This window comes from Phyllostomus discolor, chromosome 8 (assembly GCF_004126475.2).
Source record: "Phyllostomus discolor isolate MPI-MPIP mPhyDis1 chromosome 8, mPhyDis1.pri.v3, whole genome shotgun sequence".
Taxonomy (NCBI): Eukaryota; Metazoa; Chordata; class Mammalia; order Chiroptera; family Phyllostomidae; genus Phyllostomus; species Phyllostomus discolor.
The window spans coordinates 84597086-84619923 of record NC_040910.2 but is presented as its reverse complement, the minus strand read 5'-3'; the positions used below and the strand labels follow the sequence as shown (position 1 = coordinate 84619923).

The following is a 22838-nucleotide window of genomic DNA, read 5'->3' as shown; positions in this document are numbered from 1 at the left end:
AGGTGGAAACAAAGGGGTGAAAGGGGAAGGTGACACCTTGATTTTGGTTGAAACAAACAAACAAAAACCTATCTATCTGCTATCAAATCTACCCTCGTCAAAAAGGATTCTTATTTGGTGTAAAGCTCACATTGCAAAGACGATTACATGGACATGACCCCCTCTTGACATATATTACTTCTGAAAGGGCTGGCACATGTCTGAAGTCTCAAGGGAGCTCCATCCATCCCCAAACAACCGAATCTCCTGATATTTGGGGAATTTTCTGCTTAGCTCACTGCTGAACTCTGAAGGTATGTCAGGCTGCAAGGGGTATGGAGTATCTTACCTTTCACCAGGTGGGGGCATTTAGGACCCCCCAATTCCACCCCCAGCTTCTCTATCATGCAAACAGATCTCACACAACAACAATGCTAATAATGCCAGGTTGTTGGTTTGGGTTCACTTCCTAAGTCTAGCTCTTGTTGTGGAAGTCAAAATCCAAAGTAAGCCTGAGTCCATGCACCTTAAATATCTATGGGAATTCAGACAAGGCAACTTCTCCTATTTTCAATATAAGAAAAATGGCTTCTTGAGAAGTGAAATGTTTTGCAGAAGTCATACAACTATTTTCAGGAACACAGAGATCACATTCTTGGTCAGAAACTCTGGATATGGAATTATTACTTGAAAGATAGAAGGAGATTGTACTGTGTTGACAAAAACTGGCTTTTAGATTTAACCAAATGTCCCAAGCATCTGCTTAAGCTTCATCGCATTAGTTTCAGAACTCTTGTATCTCTCAAACCAACAATATAACATTTACTTCTGCCTAACCCATTTCAGCCTATCGTCTGGATTTCCTTCTCCTTAAACAAATCAAGCCTAGCAGGTGCAATTCTTTTCAACAAATATTTGCTGAGCATCAATTATATGCAAGGCATTTGCTCAAGTCAGATAATAAAAAAATACTAAATCTGCTTGTGAAACAAACCATATGATACTCTCTATGTATATGTTTCCAAAATTCAGCCACCACTCTCTTCTTTTCTCTACAACCCTGTTGTCAAGCAGAGACAACTTGATTATAAAAGCAAAGAAATTACCCCTATCTTCTTTTCCCTGAGAACGAACACGCAGACACATGCACACACACTGGTATAAAATAATTATTTGTCCAGTAAGATTTACACATATGTCATGGAGATAAATATACAAGGCCTGTCTAATTCTGAACTCCAACTATGCACCAATTATTTTTTACAGCTCCACAAAGAAAGAAAAAGAGAAAAGGAAAACTCAGCAAGACCCTAAAGGAGTCAGATCCTTTTCTATATTGTCAGGTAATTGTTAGCAGAAATCGGCTGTAATAACAAGCCATTTTAGAGGAATGCCAATTCCATTCTATCCTGCTTAAAGAAGACCCAGAGTCCGCCTTTGTTCCTAACCTGGGCAGTTTTGAGACAATAACAATACCTTCTTTCAGAAACGAGGGAATCTGAAGGGTGGGACTCCTGCTCTCCCAGATAAGCGCTGGCAGGAGAGGTGACTGCTCTCCAGAGGGAGGCTGGAGCTGGACCCCAAGGGTCAGCCAGGAGCCCAGAGGGCCAGTCTTGTCAGAGGGAGAGAGCTGAGGGGGTGGCAGAAAGACAGGGTCTTGTTTTCAGAAACTTAAAAAGAGTCTCCACTCCTCCTCCTCGTGGATTCCCGAGCCAAGGCCTCCGCCCGCCCGCCCGTGGTGGCAGCACCAGCAGCTCCCAGGAAACGTCGAACGTCGCTGCCTTCCCTGCAAGACAGTGTGTTTGCCGTCTGGGACTCCCCCACGCCGCTGATTCCTTCCAAGAGTCTGAGGTTTAGGGTTTGGGTGAGCCTGATGGTTAGCCTCCCCCCATCCCTTACCTTTTTATTCACAGTTTCCAATACACAAAGCACTTCATAACAGCCATGGAAACCTTCGTGACCACAGAATTAGAGAACAGGCACACACCGGGAAGGCCTAGGGGAGTGTCCAATTATGTGGCACAGATGTGTGGCATTCCCTTTTTCTAATCAGGTCCCAAAAGGAGCATTTCTTTGCAAAAGCCCAGGCTGACAAGGGCTCCAGCACAGTGTGACCTGACAGATTAAGGAGTGAAGCTGCCCTTGCTTTGGTCACCTTGGGTAGTCACCAACCCCTGAGCCAGGCCTCTCCGAGACGCTCAGGAGAAGTTTGTGGAATGAATGCATGCCACTTACTTAAAGAGCTCCCTGTCCCTGTCAGGACGCCCTGGGGACCTCCCAGAGGCCAGAGTCCTAGCCTTTGGATTTGCCATTGCTCTCATTTCCACCAGACCCCCCAGCTCCCCTGAGAGGGACTTGAGCTCAGGGAACAGCAATAAGGTATGCTACTAAGCTAACTGACCTTTGTCTTCCCTTGAAAATTCTGTCCCTATTCCAAGCATTTGCCTTCTCCCCACTTTTTCATTATTTCCCACCTGTTACGCAGGAATAATGGGCAAAAAATAAGACTGAGTCCAGCTGAATTCTCATCTGGCCCTTTCATGAAGAAAACAGCTACAGAAGAATGGGCAGGGCATCCTCACCCTCAGGGCACCTGAGGTCCAAGTCTCCCAGCCACCCACCTGCCCACCCTCAATCAGCTTCCCCTTTCTTTCGACCAGCACGGCAGCCCTCTTCCTATGGGCTAAATACGATTGAGTGTTCAACAGCAGTCTTTGCTGTACAAATGAAACGTGTTATCATTCAGACCAGGTGGGGACCAGAGGATTCTCATCTTGACTTTTCCCAAAAGAAATGTGAATTTCCCCTACGTGGCCCTTCGATGTTTAGGCAGCAGGGGGCAAAATGCCTCTGCAGGCCCCCAGGGAAGGTGCAGACCACCCGTGAGATCATCAGGCCATCCCTTCATCCATGGCCAAATGCAAGACTGCCACTGAGATCCAGTGATTCCCAGCAGCCCCCTTTTCCTTCCCAAATCATTGTCGCCCATTGACAGCCTGGCTTGGGGACTATCACTCCCAAATGTGAATTATCATCACCCTACAAAACACAGAGTCCAAAAGAAATAAGACAAGGCCAAAAAGAAATGAGGCCACAAGTAAATAGCTTCCCTTCCTGGAGAATAAAGATGATGATGGCAGAGACCATTCAGTCTTTGTGTCAAATGAGTTTCTACAATACATAGTAAGCATCAAGCTTCCAAGAGTTGGTAGCTAGCTTTCTTGTTTCGCTGTTATTGTAAGTATTGGTTTTCCCCCCTGAACACTCAGAGAACCCTGAGAGTTTGGACAAGTGAATTAACCAGTCCAAACCTCAGCGTTCTCATCTGTTAAACAGGGGGAAGGATAAGAACTTCCACATGATTTTTTCTTGGGGAGAGGCAGGTGATACATCCAGGTGAAAGCACTTTGCAGTTTGGCGAGCACAGAGGAAGAGCTGTGCAAACATTTCTTCTTATTCATCGATGTTCCCCCGTGAAGCAGAAACAAAAAGGGACGGTGATAACGGAGGGCCCTGCACTTCCAAAATCATGAGGACGACCCAGGTTGAAGGGGACAGTGACACCCCATTTCTGGTGGGTAAAACAAAATAATTTTGAAAATCTGGACACGTCTGGATCCAGATATAAAAAGGCTGGTGTGGAAGCCAGGGAAGAAAGAAACCCTGACACACTTTGGGGCGAAATGAGTCCTGGGAAACCAAGTCCACCAAGGCTCTGCTACTGCAAACCCAGCGACGTTCTCATGAAAAGGAAATTAAAAGCAGGAAAGACACGGTGGATGTGCATGGTTCAAGTCACACTTTGTTCTCTGCTCCTCCCAGACAAAGGCAGCCAAACCCTGATTAGGGGAGAAGGGAGGAGATAAGATCAGAGACACGCTTCACAAAAGCGTGGAGCCCCAGTCTCTCCACGTGACCCAAAAGAGAGCTGGAGCCCAAGCCAGGGGCTTGGAGAACAATGAGAACGTGGGGGAGTGGGCTCAGCTGGCCTGCCTGCACTCCGAGGGCCGCGCAGCAGCAGCAGCAGCAGCAACAGCTAGTGGAACTCTGAGTGTGCGTGGGCACGCAGGGGAGGCAGTCAGCACCCCAGCTCCGGGCTGGACCTGCCTCCCCCATCAGCCGCATGGCCTTGAGCAAGCTACACGCAGCTTTTAGAGCCTCTGTGTCTGTCCGTGAAAAGCAAAGACAGTAATTTCTCCCCGCCCCCACCCCTGCCTCCTAGGGATGTCCAGGGAATGGAGTTGATGAGTGGACAAGGGCACTTCAAAAACAGAAGCAGGAAGCAGCAGCAAGCAATATTCATTTGAAATGAAATTATTTTACAGCAATGGGTTAGAAGGCACAAGAGCAAATGAATACGTGTGCACAGATGAATACATGTGTGCTACGTGTGCATGTGGGTGAAAGAGAGAGAGCGGATAGGGTGTGTGCTCCCAAGATCCCCTTGAGTTTGGTTGGAACCGTGAGACCAAGCAATCACTGGTTGTGGGGGCAAAGGGGTTGAGACTACAGGAGTGGGTGGCACTCGACACAGTGCCTTGAACAGAGCAGGGAGAAAGCAGGCTGTAAACAGATGGGGCCAAGCCAGGGGCTTCTCCTCCCAGTGCTGAAATTCATGTTTCCTACAGGGAGTGGATGTCCATTGGCTAGAAGACAATGCCCACCCTGGACCCCTCACTGCATCACCCTACTCTTCCCAGCAACAGGTCTCACCTAGGAGCCGCGAAAAGCTGTGGCCCTCTGACATTTAGTAACTAATGAATACCTGTTGAAATGAGCTCCGCCCACCCCACCCCACCCCACCCCACCCTCAAGCCAATGCAATTGTTCCTGAAGCTAGCTAGTGTTTCTCTCCTCCTGTTTCTCATTTTCCTCTACCTCTCCTTCTTTGCCTCCACTTCCAAATATATCACGGTTTGGAATTAGGAGCGGGGTGGAAATGGGTAATTTTGTTTTTCGAGTGCCTCTGGTTGAAGAAGATGTAGGGTGTTAGGTCCAAGCTGTATTGCAAGTGTCCCCAAAGTCTCCACCAGTCCTCACATAACCACATACACACTTTTTTGCTCACCTTCCCTTTAAATCACCCCCCACCAGGAGAAGTTTGGGAGGGACTTGTGCTTCTGGAGTTCCTGGGACTGCAGTCCCTGGGGCCATCTGGGAGTCATTAGCGTGCAGATTTCAGGTAGCTCCAGCCACACGTGCAGCCCACATGACACCCCCTAATTCCATACCCACAGCTCTCCTTCTCCAAACAAACAGCAGCTCCGTTTGCAGAGAGAAGCAAATGCCTTCCTTAGAGGAGCTGCCGAAGAAAGCCAGGTCATAACTGTCTCCTCTGCACCGGCCCATACCCCCCTATCCAACCACCCCCGACCACCACTCATTCAGCAGTCAGCCACACAGCGGCTCATCCATGAAAGGACTGTGCCCCTCGTGCTTACAAAAGCAAGCAAGAAAACCAGGAAGAAAAAAATATTTATTACCGTTGTATATTTGGGTAGCAAGGTCCCGGGGTTTCTAGAGGTTCTGATATGTTAATAATGATTTCAGTTTGTGGTTTGATTGTTTTCTCAAAACCTGTAAATCCAGGCCAGAAATGTATAAAGATTGCAATCTAAAAGCTTTATATCCATCACTCCAACTATTCTCCAAAGGCACAGCTCCAACACCCTTTCGTATAGAAAAAGGGGAAAGAGGAGAGAATTTTGAGCAGGATTCCAGAGCAAGGACAGAATCCTCTGTGAATGACACGAGCAGCCATCTACAGGACACATTTTGAGAGGAGCCATAAAAACACCCCATCTAACTTCCAAAGCATATCACTATGTCACTGGTAGCTGTAGTCTACCATTACATATTCATTGCTTTGGCAACAGTTTGGTCATTCATTCCCTCAATGAACATTTACTTAGCAGAGTCTATGTGACACATTAGACAAGGGATACAAAGAGGATAACAGTGTCCTTGTCCTCAAGGAGATCATAATTTATCGGTGAGCATACACACGCAAAGGACAAATGACAGCACTGAGAGGCATGCAGGAAATGTCATAAGAACACAGAGATTGAAGCAAATGCCGAGTCCTGGGGAGACCTCAAGTCTGCATAGAGGGGTTAGCATTTGAATTGGATCTCTATCCCCTATTAAAGCCTAGCTGTGTCATAGACTGAGAATATACTAAACCTTAACAGTCGCTCACTTCGTAGTCTGAATGAGTCTCATATGTTTACAAGGAAAAACTCTTTTTCTTTTATCTGGGAAAGATACCCTTCCCTGAAAAGGACTGCTTGGTGGCGGGGTGGGGGGGAGCTTTATAAGGAAATGTGTCCCTAGTAGAAGAGAAAGGGAAATCTGGAAGATGGGGAATAAGTCAGCACCCAAACCCAGGAGGCCCGGGCTAGCTCCTGCGTGAGGCACTGAGAAGGACACGGAAGGGGCTTGAGAAGCCAGCACTGCTCTTAGGAATGAGCAAATGAGGGCACGTCAGTAACCCTTTCGATGCCTAAGGAAGCATCGATTGTGATTTTTCAGAATCAAAGGAGAATCCAATGTTTACTTCAAACCCATTCTTCTTTTTTTCAATTACAGTTTGCATTCAATGTTATTCTGTATTTGTTTCAGATGCACAACAAAGTGGTTAGAAAATCATGTATTCTACAGAGCGTTCCCCCCGCCCCGCTGTTCTGCATGCCCACCTGGCCCCGTACACAATTATCACGATGTTACTGACTGCATTCCCCATGCCGTCATCCACAGCTCTGTGACTGTTCTCTAGCTACTAACTTGTACTGCCTAATCTCTTCACCTCTTTCACCCATCAAATGCATTCTTAAGTCTCAAAGGCAACTTCAGTCACTCTGCTAGTCTGCTTGACTAAAAAATCAAAGCTCCCCAGCCAGAAGCGCAGTTGGGTCCGGGAAGCCCAGGGACTGAAGAAGAAGGCAGGTGAGTGCTTATTCCATCCATCCTCTGCCTCACTTGTACAGGTGAGTACTTTGGCTAGTGATACTTCCCCAAGAGTGGCTGCAGCAGGTTTCAGGCCTAGCTGGGCTCAGGAAGGTGGGCTTGGAGGCAAATGCCCCACCGATATCACTCTGAAGCCCTGCTCTCCTCAGACCTAAATTCCTGGAGGCGGGTCAGAATCCAGAGAACCTCCTAAGTGCCAGGAAAATAAAAAGCAATTAGTGACTTTTGCTTCAGGCAGAATCTAAAGGGGAAAAAGAAATCTTGGCGCCCCACAAAACTCTACCTCCCTAGGCCTCTTCCGGAACCACAATGTTCAGCCCACTCAGCGCTTGGCCAATGCCACTCTCTCCTCCCCCAGATTTCTCTGCTCCTGGAAAATCATCTGGAAACTGTCATCACCACTGTGCTGGTTGGCAGATGTCCCCCAAAGAGAGAGTGAAACGTACCACACACTACAAGGCATTTCTGGGCTCGGACCAAGAAAGGGGGAGCGGTGGGTGCGAGGTGATGGTTCCGGCAAAGAGCAGCACAGCATCACCAGGGAGAGAAGAGAGGGGACTCCTGGGGCCAAGCAATGGGAAGGCCTCTCACACTGAGCCAGGAGCTCTGGACCACTTCTCCCCACGTTGTGCCTTCCCCTCGGCACTTCGATGGAGCCCCAGGGTGGGAGGCAGCTCTCAGAGCAAGAGAAGGGGTGTCCGTGGAGGAGGCCGAGAAAGAGCGTCTCTGAACAGTGAGCCCAGAGGGAAGAGCAGAGTGAGGGTGGCACAGACCGGATTTTGACAGAAAGCAGACACAGAGACCATTAAACGCAAGCACCCCTTGTGTCCCCTTTGGGTGTTCAGGCACACAGTAAGCCTCAAGCGATATGTGATTCAGGTTGGGCTAACTGGGAGAGAGATGGCAAGTGAATGATTGACATGGAACGACAGAGGATGAAGAAGACAAGATGTCTCCACTGAGTCGTACCCAGAACTCTAACCCGCCCTCTGGTGCCCTCGAGCCCAGCCTCAGACCTACAGACCCTGCTGCGGCTCCCCCAGTGCCAGCACAGCCTCCATCATGCACACCTCACAAATTTGCAAGCACCCGGTTTGCTGTCCATAATGCCTCATGCATTTAATACAGATAAGGTTCCAACCAAAGCTGGATGCAGGCTCCTTCGGAAGACGCTGGAGCCAGGTCCCTGGGGGGAAGAGGACCCTAGCAGCAAGGGTGGATGCCTGAGTTGAAAGGTCTGTGCCAAGACCACCCACCTCACCTTCCTTTCCTAGCAGAGAAGTCAACTCTTAGTCCAACAGCACCTTTTCTCCTGCCTGCTGAGGGAAATACCTCCGCCATGGACATGTCACCATCACTCGAAGAAAATGAGCATCTAAGGGGGAGATGCCTACATTTAGGGCCCTTTCAGGCTCTGTCTTGTTTTCGAAGATTAATGAATGCCCTGATATTTGAACCTAAGGTGACCGTACCCCTAAGTTATACCAGGAACTGCTTGCTTGTCTCTGTTTTACACATGGATACTAAGGCACATGAGACTAAAGAGTCCTCTTCTGCCAACCGAAGCTGAGTTTTGTGAGCTTTCTGGGCACCCCAAAGGGCAGCAGTTTCTGCAGCCGGTCCCTGCCTGTCCGGGCTATGGGCCTACCCTCACGTTTCCACCAACCTGGAAACTGGGGGGGACGTGGGCTCCACGCCTAAGGCTCAGCACGAAACAGGACAACCCGCACTTTCTCACTGGAGGCAAGCGCATTTTGTCTTAAATAGAGGGACAAGGACACTGGGAGAGTTCCTGGCGCTTAGTGATTTAAAGGGAGGGAGACCAAAACAAAAACCAAAACCTGTCCCTCTCCCACACCAAGCCAAATTTCACACTCATCCAAAGAGAGAGAGAGAGAGAGAGAGAGAGAGAGAGAGGAGAAAAAAACGTCATGTAAGAATCCACTTAATCTTTTTTTACATCGGTGAAAAGGGGCCTTGGAAGAAAGATGTCAGAGAAAAGGAAGAAAAAGAGGGGGAAAACAAACAAACAAACAAAAAACCTGCAGCTTCAAAACCCCTGATCTGTCAGCTGGAGGCTGGGAGAGCACCTTTGCTTCTCTGTTTAAACAAACCCAGGATGGAATCGGTCCTGGTGCAGCCTCTCTCTCCCGCGGGCTTGCAGACAGCGACTCGCACCAAGAAATTAATTTGAAATAAACAATCGCAAGGCAAGAGGCCCAGCGAGTCCCGAGTCCCGGGTTGTTTTCTCCCCGACTCCGCAAAGCCCTGGGGCTGTTTCACCAGGCTCTGGGGCCGCCTACCCCCTGCCGTTTTCCTGACCTTACAGCTCCTAAAATCCTCCGAGACCTTAGCACCCACCCTAAATACGTCACTATCGAGGAAACTCCGAAGCAGAGGGCTGACCTCATGACCTTGGCCCTCCTGGGGCCCTGGGGCCGAGCGCGCCGCCACCGAGGGCAGGACGCGGGGCTGCGGGCTTCGGTCCCCGCGCCCGGCTCACCCGCGGCAGAGCGGAGCCCAGCTCGCAGCAGGGAGGACGCCGGGTTTGGCCCCGTAAATCTGTAGGTTCGAGGGACCAGGGAGACGATCTCTGCCCGGAGGGGACCTTCCATGTCCTGCTGAGACAGAAAAGAACCGAGAGAAAGACACAAGACGCTTGGTCTTTAATTCAGTTACCTTCCAAATTGTGCATTAATAGTATTTCTCCCTTTCGGTGGTTTGATGGAGACATTTTCCCCTGTTAGTGAAGACCCGAACTAACCGCCCGCCCAGTAGGACTTCTTAGAGGGAGCAGCGGGTTAAAGTCCCTTCAGGCTGAGGTGAAGCCATCGCTCATGAGCCCACCATCCCCTCGGGGAGCCATTTACAAAGTGCCCTGAGCATCTCAGCTCCTTTCTGTGGGCGCGCTTCCAGGTCCGAACACCCCGAGACGGAAAGGTGACTCGAGGTGGGGAGGAGGTGCAGGTGCGGACCCCGGGTCTGCAGAGGAAGTCCACCCGCGAAGTGCAGCCCCTGCACCCGTGGAGTCCCCTGCAAAGGAGGCGCCGCTGCGCTGAGCGCCTGCTTTACTTGTGTTTGTAAGCAGGACGAAGCCACCTTCAGCTGAAAATGCCTGGAAGATGTTTAAAAGAGGAAAATTGGGGAGCAGGGGAACCCGGCCTAGGAAATTTCCCGCATGCCATTCTAGGGATGCTTGGGGTGTCCTCCAATGGACTGGAGGCTCCCTCGTGCCTTCACTAAAGTTAAAGAAATTTAGGGTTTGAAGGAGAAGGAGGAGAAGCAGAAGAAGAAAGGCACAAAGTCCCTTTGGGACTGGAACTTCCCACTCCCACAGGTCTTTTCTCTCCTCAGATAGCCAGCCAGCGGTCCGTCTCTGGCTGTGGCTCCGTCTCTGGCTGTGGCTCCTGTCCGAACCTCCGGGGGCCCCGATGGGTTACAGCCACTGCTGCCCCAAGACCCTGCCGGTCACCCGGGAGCACATGGACGGTCCACGCTTCCCTCACCCGACACCTCCTGTCCACCTCATCCCTCTTCCTCTCCGAAAACAGGAAAGGGAAGAAAACTGAAAAGCCGCCTTTTGGCCTTCAGTTTTACGGAGCGCCAGGATTTTACAGTCATTAGTCATGAGTGACACAGGACCCCCGATAACCTCCGTAAAGAGGGCGCCCGTTTGGGGAGAAACTCTCAGGTAGGGCTGTGCAGTCACCTGCGTTTGTAGGACGTGTTTCTGGGAGGTCTGCAGGCCTGCGATGAGACAGACGCACACACACACACACACACACACTTGGGCAAAATGTCCAAAGGTCACATTTATTCAGCCGGTCACAGATATTTATTGCGCCCCTACGAAGCTATGTGAAACTTTCCTTTTCCCTCTCGGTGTTGCTGTCCAGCCCAGCGCCTGTCCTAGAGCCGGCTTACCTGCCGCTCCTTCCAAGGAGAGCTGGTGGTGCCGGGCGCGAAAAGCGGCCGCACCAGGCTCCACGCCCAGTGAAAAGTACCAATTACCGAGGAGCGACTGGGAGCGCGTGGCGCGGGGACCTGAGGTCCCGCCAAGGATTGGGGTCTTTTACCTGCAGGGAGCCGGGCCCTGGAGACTCGGCAGGAGAAGGGGTATGCCCGGCTCTGAGCGTCGCTACAGAAACCAGGTTGCCCAGGGCTGAGATCTTTGGGAGGTTCAGCTGCTCACCCCAACCAAATTCTTCTAGGATGTGCAACCCTGCTGAAAACGGATTCAGACCCGGTCTCCACTTCTGCTAAGGAATTTGGAGGAGGGAGGTTTTGTCCTTAATTCCTCAGGTATGGGGAACCCCATCCACCACACCGCTCACCCCGGTCCGGGGACGCACCACCCCCGCCCTTGCACTGCGTGTTAGCACCGCGTGTTTGCACCGCCCCACAGAGCCGGAGAAACGCGCTCTTCGCCAGCAACTCTGGGTTCCTGCCTTGGCGCCCGCGTAGACGCGGAGGGAGATTGGCGTCCGCGGGTGGGGAAATTGAGCCCGGCGCCTGTCCTGGAAAGAGAAGGGGGTGGGGGGGTCCCAGACCTCGGCTTCCCGAGGTCCCCCTTGGGATCCGCTCGCACCTCCACGGCTCCGCTCCCCGCAGCAGAGCTCGCGGCGCTGGCTCAGGTGCTGGGACCAATACGCGTCCTCGCGTACGTGAGAAGTGCCACCGGCTCCCTGTCGCTTTTCTGACCGGCTTCCTTTCCCTCCCTTGGCCCCACCAGACTGTGGACCCCAGCAGCTTTAGCTCTGGGCAGAAGGCTGTGGCTAGCACTGGGCCAACGGCCTCAGTTTCCCTATCTGTAACCTCAACTCTGAGAAAGTGTTCCTTTAGCCTTGGTTCTATTTGACGCAGGTCCTCAGGCGGGAGCCTAGGAGTGTCTTCCAAAGGCAGGAAGGAGAGGCCAGGGGCGGCCAGGGAAAGTCACACGGGAGCGAACCGAGCCCTGAGTTGGGGCGGGGGGCGGGGGGGGGGGCGGGAAGTTGTCACCCAGGCCCCTGCAGAAATGCAGGACCACCCCACGGGCTAATCGATGATGCCCACGTGTTAGACTCGGCCTGGTCCTGGCACGCCTAGCAGAGGACAGCGCTTGGCACCTGGAAGATGGGGTGGGGGTGAGGGGTCTTTCTCGCGGTCTTGGTCTCCACGTTGTGTGCAGAATACAAATCTCAGGCATCCGGAACGCTCTTTTTGCCTGTGGATACGCACCTTCTAATTCCCTGAACTGGGCTTCCCAGAAGTGGATGCGCACGGGAGGGAATATCGTGTGGAATTTCTGAGGAGATAAATCTCAGCAGCAAAGCGGTTCTGATTGAGTGGAACACACCACGTTCCACCGACACCACCAAAGTTTTCCTGCAGTTTCTGAGCCAGACAGTTTCTGGGCTTTTGGCGCCCCCTCTGGATGCAGCTGAAAATTGCACTCCATTTTTTAAGTCAACCGATTGTTTATCCTCTTTTCAAAAAGATACAAGAATACAAAATGCCTGCATCAAACGAACAAAAATGTATACAGTACTGTCACTTACGATTTAAAATTCTGTATATTACTTATATCCTATTATGTAATTGTATTAAAGTATATTTGTATTCGTACGTAATTATCTTGACAGATATTTAGTGAAATATTTCAAACTATCTTCAAGTCATAGTGGTCTTCTCTGCCTTTTATGCCATTAAACATGTGAATTACAATAAAATGCAACTAAATACAGACGCCTTGGTTAAAATCCCTGCCCCAAGTTCTAGTCTCTGAGTCTCCTCCTGGGTCAGGTGTCCCCAAATCACACAGTTATATTCACAAATGTCTCCTTCCAAGGACGGAGAAATCAGTCCATATTACGCGGGACTTTTTCTTCCCCCAAAAGACGAAGTTGGTCTTATACTTTCCCAGAGTAGTAAGAGGCCACGAGTGCAAGACTATTGTATGGAGATCTCTTAAACACAAATACAAACTCTTAGGTACCAGAGACATCCACTGAGTTACATTTGATTAAAAAGTAAATACTATTTAACAGGGTTGCAACTTACTACTTTCTGAAGAGTGCCCGTTTCCTATAAGAAAGGTCGAGTTTTTCAGAAGAAAATGAGACTTTAAAAAATTCTTCAAGGAAAACAGTCCTTTAAATCTTGTCATAGTGTCCGCAATTTGCAAATTAGAAATAAACAAATCTTTGGGTTGATTCACAATAGCGATAATTCGAATCGAGGCGACTCTTTGCGGGAGCCAGGAAAGGGGAAGCTGAAAATTATGGGTTTTCCGCGGTTGTGCGTTTATTTGTGATTCTGAAGACAAGTAACCCACAAGCGACTAAGGTTTTTCTCCCCCAGAAAAGATACCCAACCAGACTCTGGGCATTTGTGTAAACACAAAGATTGTGCTCAACTCACACTTGAAATACTGCAGACACCCCCACCCCCACCCCCACCCCAGCGGAACTCCTAGCTGTCTTCGAGTCACAAAAGGACCTGAGTAAAGTGAGGACGACGGGCGCTTCGCCCCTCCAGGTGTTTGCAAAGGAGGGCGAAAGCAGGCGAGCAGCGCGACTCCGCCGGAGTGGCCTGTTTTGTCTGCGGTGGTGCCCGTTTGTTCGGCCTTTTAGAAACCGAGTGACCGGCCGCAGCCTCGAGGCCCAGGACAGCCACCTTCGCAAAGTTCGATCTCTCAAAAGCCAGAGCAGTCTGCACATTCTTTCCAGGGGCAACGCTGCCGACGTTTTGACTCGGCCGGGAGGTGAAGAGTACACCGTCAAAGCGGTTGCCCTGTCACTGAAGCGCGTCGGCCGGGTGGGGGATTGCGGGGCCGGGCTGGAGAAGGACTTGTCAGAGTTCAAGGTCGGAGCGGCGCGGGACGGCTCCGCGAGCGCGGGGCTCTGCAGCCGCCGCTGCCAGCCTTCGCGGGGACTTAGCTTTGGGTTTCATTGATTCCCTCTCCAAGAGCGCAGCAGAATCCCGACCAGCCGCACTAGCCCCAGCGAACTAGGGCATGTTAATCTATTTACACGGATTATTACAGAGGGACAGCGAACATTGAGTCACCAAAACATTTGCTTCAAAAGACCATTTCTAAGTACTTTCGGCAGAGGCAGACTCCAGGCGTGTAAACTGGGCTGCACACTATGGAGAGACTGCTTCTCCAGTCCTGTAAACTCCAGCTAAGTCCTCGGCACCGGGGAGAAAGTGGTGAAAGAAATGCTTGGGGGTGGGGGTAGATCCGAGTCTAGACACACAAGCGCGCGCAAACACACACACATACACGAAGATTCGCGCGGAGACGGCACCTAAATTCTGACATTAGGAGAGTACGGCAAACTTACACACTTAGACGTCCCGGGTCCCCCGCCTTCCCCGCGGCAGCCCCCCCCCCCGCCCCCCGCCCAGCCACCCGACCAGCGGCCGCGCTCCCCTCCCTGCTCCTCCCCTCCCTCCCGTCACCCAGCCCTGTGCCACAATCCTCCTCCCCCCCCCCCCGTCGGATCCAATCAGCTGCCTGCCAGCCCTCTGATTGGCTGGACGTCTCTAAGGTGAGGGGGAGTATTTATTAAAGAGCCGCTGGGCTGGAAGTCCGAGAGCGGAGAGCGGAGCTTGAAATTGACTGGGAACTTCAGTGGCGCCAAGACTAGCCAGCTTCACCCCAGGAACTTTTCTTTGCAGGAGGAGAGAAGGGGTGCAAACGCCCCCCGCTTTAGCTCTTTCTTCCCCTATTCCTCTCCAATCCGCCTTCCCCCAAGTGAAGCGGGCAGCTGCGGGCTGGCCACCCCGCGCCTTCCTAAATACTCGCCACCGCAGCCGGGTGACGCGCCAGGCTCCGCGGGAGCCTATCGCTCTGCGTCCGGGCAGCCCAGGGGAGAGGAGCCCGCGCCTCGAGTCCCCGAGCCGCCGCGGCTTCTCGCCTTTCCCGGCCACCCGCCCCCTGCCCCGGGCCCGCGTATGAATCTCCTGGACCCCTTCATGAAGATGACCGAAGAGCAGGAGAAGGGCCTGTCCGGCGCCCCCAGCCCCACCATGTCCGAGGACTCGGCGGGCTCGCCCTGCCCTTCGGGCTCCGGCTCGGACACCGAGAACACGCGGCCCCAGGAGAACACATTCCCCAAGGGCGAGCCTGATCTGAAGAAGGAAAGTGAGGAGGACAAGTTCCCGGTGTGCATCCGTGAGGCCGTCAGCCAGGTACTCAAGGGCTACGACTGGACGCTGGTCCCCATGCCGGTGCGCGTCAACGGCTCGAGCAAGAACAAGCCGCACGTCAAGCGGCCCATGAACGCCTTCATGGTGTGGGCGCAGGCGGCGCGCAGGAAGCTCGCGGACCAGTACCCGCACCTGCACAACGCCGAGCTCAGCAAGACGCTCGGCAAGCTCTGGAGGTAGGGCCGCGGGCAGGGTGGGCTGCGCGGCGGCAGGGGGCTCTGGCGTGGACTCGCTCTCCGCGCCCCGCCTCCCACCAGGGGGGAGTTGCGGGTCCCGGAGCAGGCGGGGTGGGGCCGGAGGGGGGTGGGGACGCAGTGTAACTTGGCTCAGTTTGACAAAGTTCTTGGATTGCTCTAGGGAAGGGGAGGGGAGAGGGGGGATAGCCAGAGGGTGGGAGAAGACTCGTAGGAACCGCGGTGGGAGGGGGCTGCCAGCCTGATTTCGCGTTTCTATGAAGTTTAATCCCACATAGGGGTTTGGAGTGGGAAGTGAAGTTTTCTTCTCTCTCCTTCGAACTGCGCTTTTTCGTGTAGCTCTACACCCATGGAGGTGGGACGTAGGGTCGGGGGAGAAACCGAGGCTAGAGGCGCCCCGCAGCGGGGAGGGGGTGGAGGAGGGAGGCCACTGGCAGTAGTTGGGGGCAGTGTTAGGGGGTGGGTGGGCAGGAGGAGTTCTCTGCAGATTGAGTAGTTTTTTGGAGACTTTTTAAAGGGTGTTGAGGACGGGGCCAGGGGAATAACTCCAGTAGCAAAGGCATTTAGAGCAGGAAGAGAGGAGAGCTATTTTCATCTGCAGGGTTTTCAAAATAGAAGAGAAGTGAGAGGGCGGAGCGCGGAGTGACCGCTCAGGTCTGACCAGAAGAACCGAGATTTTTTTTTCCTTTCCTTTTTTTCTTGAAAAAAAGAAAAGTAGCGAGCTGCGGCCGTGGCTGGAGAGCAGGGAGGAGGGAGCACTGGGGTTGTGTGCCGCCCTGACAGCTCCGCGGGTTTCACAACCCCCTCCCCCTTTTCTCTGCGCCCCTCTCTCCCCCCCCCCGCCACCCCCCCCCTCCAGACTGCTGAACGAGAGCGAGAAGCGGCCCTTCGTGGAGGAGGCGGAGCGGCTGCGTGTACAGCACAAGAAAGACCACCCGGATTACAAGTACCAGCCTCGGCGCAGGAAGTCGGTGAAGAACGGCCAGGCGGAGGCCGAGGAGGCCACGGAGCAGACGCACATTTCCCCCAACGCCATCTTCAAGGCGCTGCAGGCAGACTCGCCACACTCCTCCTCGGGCATGAGCGAGGTGCACTCCCCCGGCGAGCACTCGGGTGAGTCCCGCCACGGCCCCGCCTGGCACACCCCAGGCCTCCACCTAGTGGGCTCCGTTTAGGGAATTTGCTTTCTCCGGGGAGAGAAACACCGCCCCTTATGCCGAATCCCCCTCCCCTCCCTGCCCAGTGCCACTCAACACACACACACACACACACACACGCACACACGCAATCTGCATCCTAGCAGATTGGTTTTAGTGCGAGGTGAAATGCCTTTACAGCTTTACAGGAAGTCTTGGCTCCCCCACCCCAAAAGCACACACAAGACTCTTCTACAAGTAGCGATTTGGTCCAGGGTCCTCCGACCCTCCGCCGGTAAAAGGAGACTGCCCAGTGTGTACTGGCGAGTTAATCATTCAGGGTCTCATCTGCAGCGCAGCGTGCCTCCGGTGCGGATGCGGGGCCCTAGGACCCTTTAACGCGGAGGGAGGGGTCCGGGAGGGTTCCTAAGACTAGGGCCTTTGCACAGCCCTTGTTGATTTTCCTGTGCTTCTTTCTCGTTTATTGCCTACAGGGCAATCCCAGGGCCCACCAACGCCACCCACCACCCCCAAAACCGACGTGCAGCCGGGCAAGGCTGACCTGAAACGAGAGGGGCGCCCCCTGCCAGAGGGGGGCAGACAGCCCCCCATCGACTTCCGCGACGTGGACATCGGTGAGCTGAGCAGCGACGTCATCTCCAACATCGAAACCTTCGACGTCAACGAATTTGACCAGTACCTGCCACCCAATGGCCACCCGGGAGTGCCGGCCACTCACGGCCAGGTCACATACACCGGCAGCTATGGCATCAGCAGCACCGCGGCGACCCCAGCAAGCGCAGGTCACGTGTGGATGTCCAAGCAGCAGGCGCCGCCGCCTCCACAGCAGCCCCCGCAGGCTCCGCCGGCCCCGCAGGCGCCCCCGCAGCAGCAGCAGCAGCCGGCGCCGCAGCCGCAGCAGCCGGCGCCCCAGCAGCAGCCGGCGCACACGCTGACCACGCTGAGCAGCGAGCCAGGCCAGTCCCAGAGAACGCACATCAAGACCGAGCAGCTGAGCCCCAGCCACTACAGCGAGCAGCAGCAGCACTCGCCGGCGCAGCAGATCGCTTACAGCCCCTTCAACCTTCCGCACTACAGCCCCTCCTACCCGCCCATCACCCGCTCGCAGTACGACTACACAGACCACCAGAACTCCGGCTCCTACTACAGCCACGCGGCCGGCCAGGGCTCCGGCCTCTACTCCACCTTCACCTACATGAACCCGGCGCAGCGGCCCATGTACACCCCCATCGCCGACACATCGGGGGTCCCTTCCATCCCGCAAACCCACAGCCCCCAGCACTGGGAACAGCCCGTCTACACACAGCTCACCAGACCTTGAGGAGACCTTAGGCAAAGCGTGATGATTTTAAAAATAACCGAAGAAAGAAAGAACCGACCAGAATTTCCATTGGACATTTTTTTTTCCTTCTTCCATAAAGACATTTAAGCTAAAGGCAACTCGTACCCAGATTCCAAGACAGAAACATTAGCTATCCAAACGCACGCCCACCTTGTTGCGAGGCAGTGGCCTGGCCACTCGTGGTTAGATGGACCAGCGGGATCTCAACAGGAGACTGGACTTTGCAAACCTTCTTCGAAGCAAGCACGGAGGATAACGGAGAATCGTGTGACCAATTTGCCCAATCTCTCTGCCTGTTTGGACTTTGTAATTATTTTTTAGCAGTAATTAAAGAAAAAAGTCCTCTGTGAGGAATATTCTCTATTTTAAATATTTTTAGTATGTACTGTGTATGATTCATTACCATTTTGAGGGGATTTATACATATTTTTAGATAAAAATTAAATGCTCTTATTTTTCCAACAGCTAAACTACTTAGTTGAACAGTGTGCCCTAGCTTTTCTTGCAACCAGAGTATTTTTGTACAGATTTGCTTTCTCTTACAAAAAAAAAAAGTGTGTTGTTGTATTAACATCACCACCACCACCACCACCCACACACACAGATTTGTCTTATGTGATGAGTTTTGGGGGGTTAGCTTTGCTTAATGCCTCAGGCTTTCTGATTCACGGAGGAGCTGCCTTAGAAAAAGAAAAGCCTTATTTTGCAAGTATGGACATACACACGTTAGCCTAGAGAAGCATTTGGTAAGCTTTATCACATATATATTTTTTAAACAAGAGAAAAACACCTTGAGCCTTAAAACCATGCTGCTGAAAAATACTCGAGTGCTCTTTTAGTGCATTTATTTCCTCCTGCGTCTGCTTATTCATTGAAATCTTAAGCAAGAAGCAAAAGGTGAGGAGACGAAGTCTGATTGGGGGATGTCTCAGCAGCCAGTTCAGTGCCCCAGCACACTGCCCCCTGGTTGCCCGCCCAGCCCCATGTGGAAACAGATGTCGAGTCCTCTCACACTGTCACCTGTGCCTCTCTGAATGCCAGCAGTCACCTTCAAGACATTCCACGTGCTGAAATTATTTATTTTGTAAGGAGAGGTTTTAAATAAAAAAAAAACTTCCTTTTTTATCTTTAAAAGGTACCTTCTTTAAAATAGGTTGTTGGAGTCTTCCTCAAAGGGTATGGTCATCTGTTGTTAAATTATGTTCTTAACTGTAACCAGTTTTTTTTATTTATCTCTTTAATCCTCTTTTTTATTATTAAAAGCAAGTTTCTTTGGATTCCTTGTCCTAGATTTGTATAAATGCCTTTTTTGTCCGTCCTTTTTTTTTCTTCGTTGTTTTTGTTGAAAACAAACTGGAAACTTGTTTCTCTTTTTGTACAAATGAGAGGTTTCAAATGTAGTGTATCACTGAGTCATTTGCAGTGTTTTCTGCCACAGATCGGGCTGCCTAAGTCGTGCGTGTGTGTGTGTTGTGACACAAGACCGTGCAAGCGTGGGGCATCGATGATCCCCCTGCATGTTCTCTTGGAGAGAGGGAGGAAGGGGGGAGGGGTCGGCCCACTGACAGACGAATTCTTAACTCTGTGGCTGGAGAGTTTGAGGATTGCTTTTTAAAAAAGACAGCAAACTTTTTTTTATTTAAAAAAGATATATTAACAGTTTTAGAAGTCAGTAGAATAAAATCTTAAAGCACTCTTATAATATGGCATCTTTCAATTTCTGTATAAAAGCAGATCTTTTTAAAAAATATTTCTGTAACTTAAAAAAAAACCTGGCATTTAAATCATATTTTGTCTTTAGGTAAGGTTTGGTTTGTGTTTTGTGTTTTGCTTGTTTCCTTGTCCCCCCAACCCCAAACCTTTCTGTTCTCTCTGTGAAACTTTCCTTGTTTTTCTTTTTTTTTTGTATATTATTGTTTACAATAAATATACATTGCATTAAAAATGAAACTGCCCTATGGACTTATTTGCCCCTTTCCCTTGTTTAAAGGATGATTTGAAGAATTTGTACACAAAAGAGACTCTTCCCTATGCTGATCACTGTGAGGGTTTTGGTTTTGATGTGCACTTTTGAGAAATCCTAAAGTCAGCCCTGGGAAGACAGTGTCCTCAAAAACCCACACAGGAAAATCTTGTCAAGTGCCACCCCGTTAGGGGCACAATAAGAATCACACGTCAGTAGTTGCCCGCTCAGGCAACTGTTTGTTGTGGTTTAGGGCAAAAGCTGTTCCCTTGTGGAAGTCAGAAGGGAACATGAGACCCGAAATCAGTAGCTTGTCAGAAGGCTGAATGCCAGAGGGAGTGACTTGCTTGTCTGAATTCAATAGTGTGAGTTTTCTGTTATGAGCATGTACCCTAAAATGGGGTGTCCATTTAAAAGACAAAGCAAGCCAAAGTGAAACACAGTTTCAGAAGGGGACCCCAGGGGAGTCTGTCCTATTAACCCATTAAATAACTCAGAGTTTATCTGCAGGGACCATGGAATGAGATTCTTTTTCTGTCCCCTCTAGTTTAACTCATTCTGAGAAGATGCAAAGCCATCGTAGAAGTAATAAGACCTAATCCTGTTTTCCTTGGCCCCAGTTAGATGGGAGTTTCCAGGATCAGAGAAACGTTCAGGTCATTTTTCATTAAACAGATGAAATCACTCCTTCCCTCCCACCCCCACGCAGAGACACCCCACCCCCCACCCCAGCTGATTGGGGAAGTGTCTCTAAGGAGGCAGGTCTCCTCTCCAACCTCAGGCTGGTTTTACTGCTGGGCTCCTGGCTCTGACAGTCTTAACCAGCACCAAACTCTCTAGTATTACCTCACATTGTCTGTTTTTGCTTATTAGATTCCTGGCCGGCGTCCCACGCCAGGATCATGGCAACCAGGAAAATGGTAGTTATCAAATCGAGGCGACGTTAGTACTCTGGCCTCCTTGGCAAATTCCTTCACCAAACATTGATTGAGGGCCTGGGATCTGCTGGGTGCTGCACAAACACCTCCCTGCCCCCTGCCCCTGCATCCCAGGTATCAGTTTCTGCTGCTTGTTCGTGCCATAACATCCCATTCACTTGGGCCCAGAGCCTATCCTCCATTCTTACAAAATTGCTATTGCTTTCCCTTTGCCAACACTCACAAAGACCGTTTTAACAGTCTCTGTTCAATTCTTATTCGCCCAAATCCCTTTGTCTATTAAAATCAACACGTATCACCCTATCCTGATCACGCCTTCCCCTATCTGCATTGTTGGCGAGCTTCTTCTCTCTACTCCTAGGAACACACTCTTTTCCTCCTTATGTGACCTTTGGCAGACCTTCTGAGAGCCAGAATATGCTGCTGAGACACAAACTTGCTGGGTGACCTAGAACAAGCTGCTTGCTTCCCTGTGCCTCGTTTTCCCCCTTTGGTAAGCACGTTTATAATCCCTCCCTCATGTCGCAGGGTTGTTATTAGAGCAGTTTCTGGCAAGAAGCAGTCTGAGAACTGACTGCCTCTGAATCTCCCGCTCTGTACAGGATTCCTGGTGCTTTGGAATGGAGGGGAAATATTTGGGGTTTTCACAAGCTCCCCAATGGCTTCTGATGCACAGGAAAATGCAAGAGACACCCGAGTGCAGACAGCAAGCCCCCCCACTTCCCTCTCCTCCATCCACCAGATCTAGTCGAAACCCAGTATCACCAGATTATAAAATATTTTAGAGGAATTTTTATCTAAATCCCAAAATGCAGGGCTTATCACCCTGACAACAAGACATGTATTGAAAACCTTGCAAAGAGTCCTCCAGACCAGAAAAAGCTTATATTTAGAGCCAGGGTTATTTGCTTATTTGCACTCAAAATAAAACTTTTTTAAGAACTATTTTAACAACAAAGGGAATTTTTCACAAAAGGGAATTTTAAAAATCCCTTGGAATCAGTCTTGTGGGTTATTGTTAAAAAGGTGCTTACGGGTTCGTGTGAGAAGTGACCTTCCCAACCCAATTCCATCCCATCCCTTCCCATCCCTTCATTTCCAAAGTGGATGTTTTTGAGGCACCACTATGACACTTTTTACATTAATTGGTGACTATTGTTATAGTCGGATATGGACTTACGATGATGCTAAAGATGCTTAAGCTTCAGGATTTGTCATTTGCACAGACTCCTTGTGCTTAATCTCATATTTTTAAATGTATGTTCTTTTTTGTTGGAAGATCCCCTCCTCCCCCCCAAAAAAAACCCAATCAGCTTCAGGCCCCACAAAACCTGAGTCTGTCCATGACCATGGCCGTGGGACAGCAAACCATGACATCAGAGGCTGCCAGCAAGATGCTTTCCCTTCCGTTCTCACCAGTCCTGGCAATTAGTAGATGCTTAATAAATACCAACCTTTTATCATATCTGTAGACCAGAGGACAAGTTCACAGATGCATGGTTAGGAATCTCTACTGCAACATTCTACCACCTGTCCTTACACACTTCCCTTATCCCTCTGAGACTCAAATGATTTCTATTTCTCAGAAGATATTATCTCATGGACATAATAGAGGTTCAATGAAGTAACACCCACAGGAAATGTTAGGTATTACCTCTCCTACCTCATTTCTTCACATCCTCTTCCTACTCATTTCTTATTTCCTTGCTTAGACTTTCTGTGCCCTGTGTTCTCCCAGGTTCTCCCAGTAACTCTGGTAGCCAAAAAACAACTTGCTGGGCCCTAAATGGGCTGCTCCTTTTCCATCTTTCACAGACTAGAACGCTTTTACTCTGGACATCTGAAGGCCAGGCAATGTCAGGTTTGCACTTATTCAAAGCAACCAGACAAAAGTCAGGTAATATGTACATTACCTTGAAATGTCAAAATTTTATATTGAACTTATCCAATTACCATGACTTCATGTTGACATATCCCACTTTAGGAAGATTTCTGCTCTTCATTCTCCCCACGAGCATTTGTACAGCATCCCCTGCGGGTCAGGGTTCAGCCGTGAGCGAGCCCGACGTAGCCCCCCTGCCCTCGCAGGGCTTGCATTTCAGAAAG

General features: G+C 50.9%; 1 protein-coding gene across 1 annotated transcript; it reads left to right on the top strand.

Moving 5' to 3' along the window:
* The first annotated feature begins 14505 nt into the window (after window positions 1-14505).
* SOX9 (SRY-box transcription factor 9) lies at window positions 14506-19586 on the top strand. The gene is made up of 3 exons (XM_028519391.2): window positions 14506-15314; window positions 16192-16445; window positions 16963-19586. The coding sequence occupies exons 1-3, from the start codon at window positions 14884-14886 to the stop codon at window positions 17808-17810; spliced, it is 1533 nt and encodes a 510-aa protein (XP_028375192.1). The 5' UTR covers window positions 14506-14883; the 3' UTR covers window positions 17811-19586.
* The last annotated feature ends 3252 nt before the right edge of the window (window positions 19587-22838 follow it).

What these genes read in the sequence shown, in the direction of transcription:
- SOX9 (XM_028519391.2), top strand. Translation starts at nt 14,884, where the DNA reads ATGAATCTCCTGGACCCCTTCATGAAGATGACCGAAGAGCAGGAGAAG. An exon ending in ACGCTCGGCAAGCTCTGGAG is followed by an intron (nt 15,315 to 16,191) that starts GTAGGGCCGCGG and finishes CCCCCCCTCCAG; the next exon opens with ACTGCTGAACGAGAGCGAGA. An exon ending in CTCCCCCGGCGAGCACTCGG is followed by an intron (nt 16,446 to 16,962) that starts GTGAGTCCCGCC and finishes TATTGCCTACAG; the next exon opens with GGCAATCCCAGGGCCCACCA.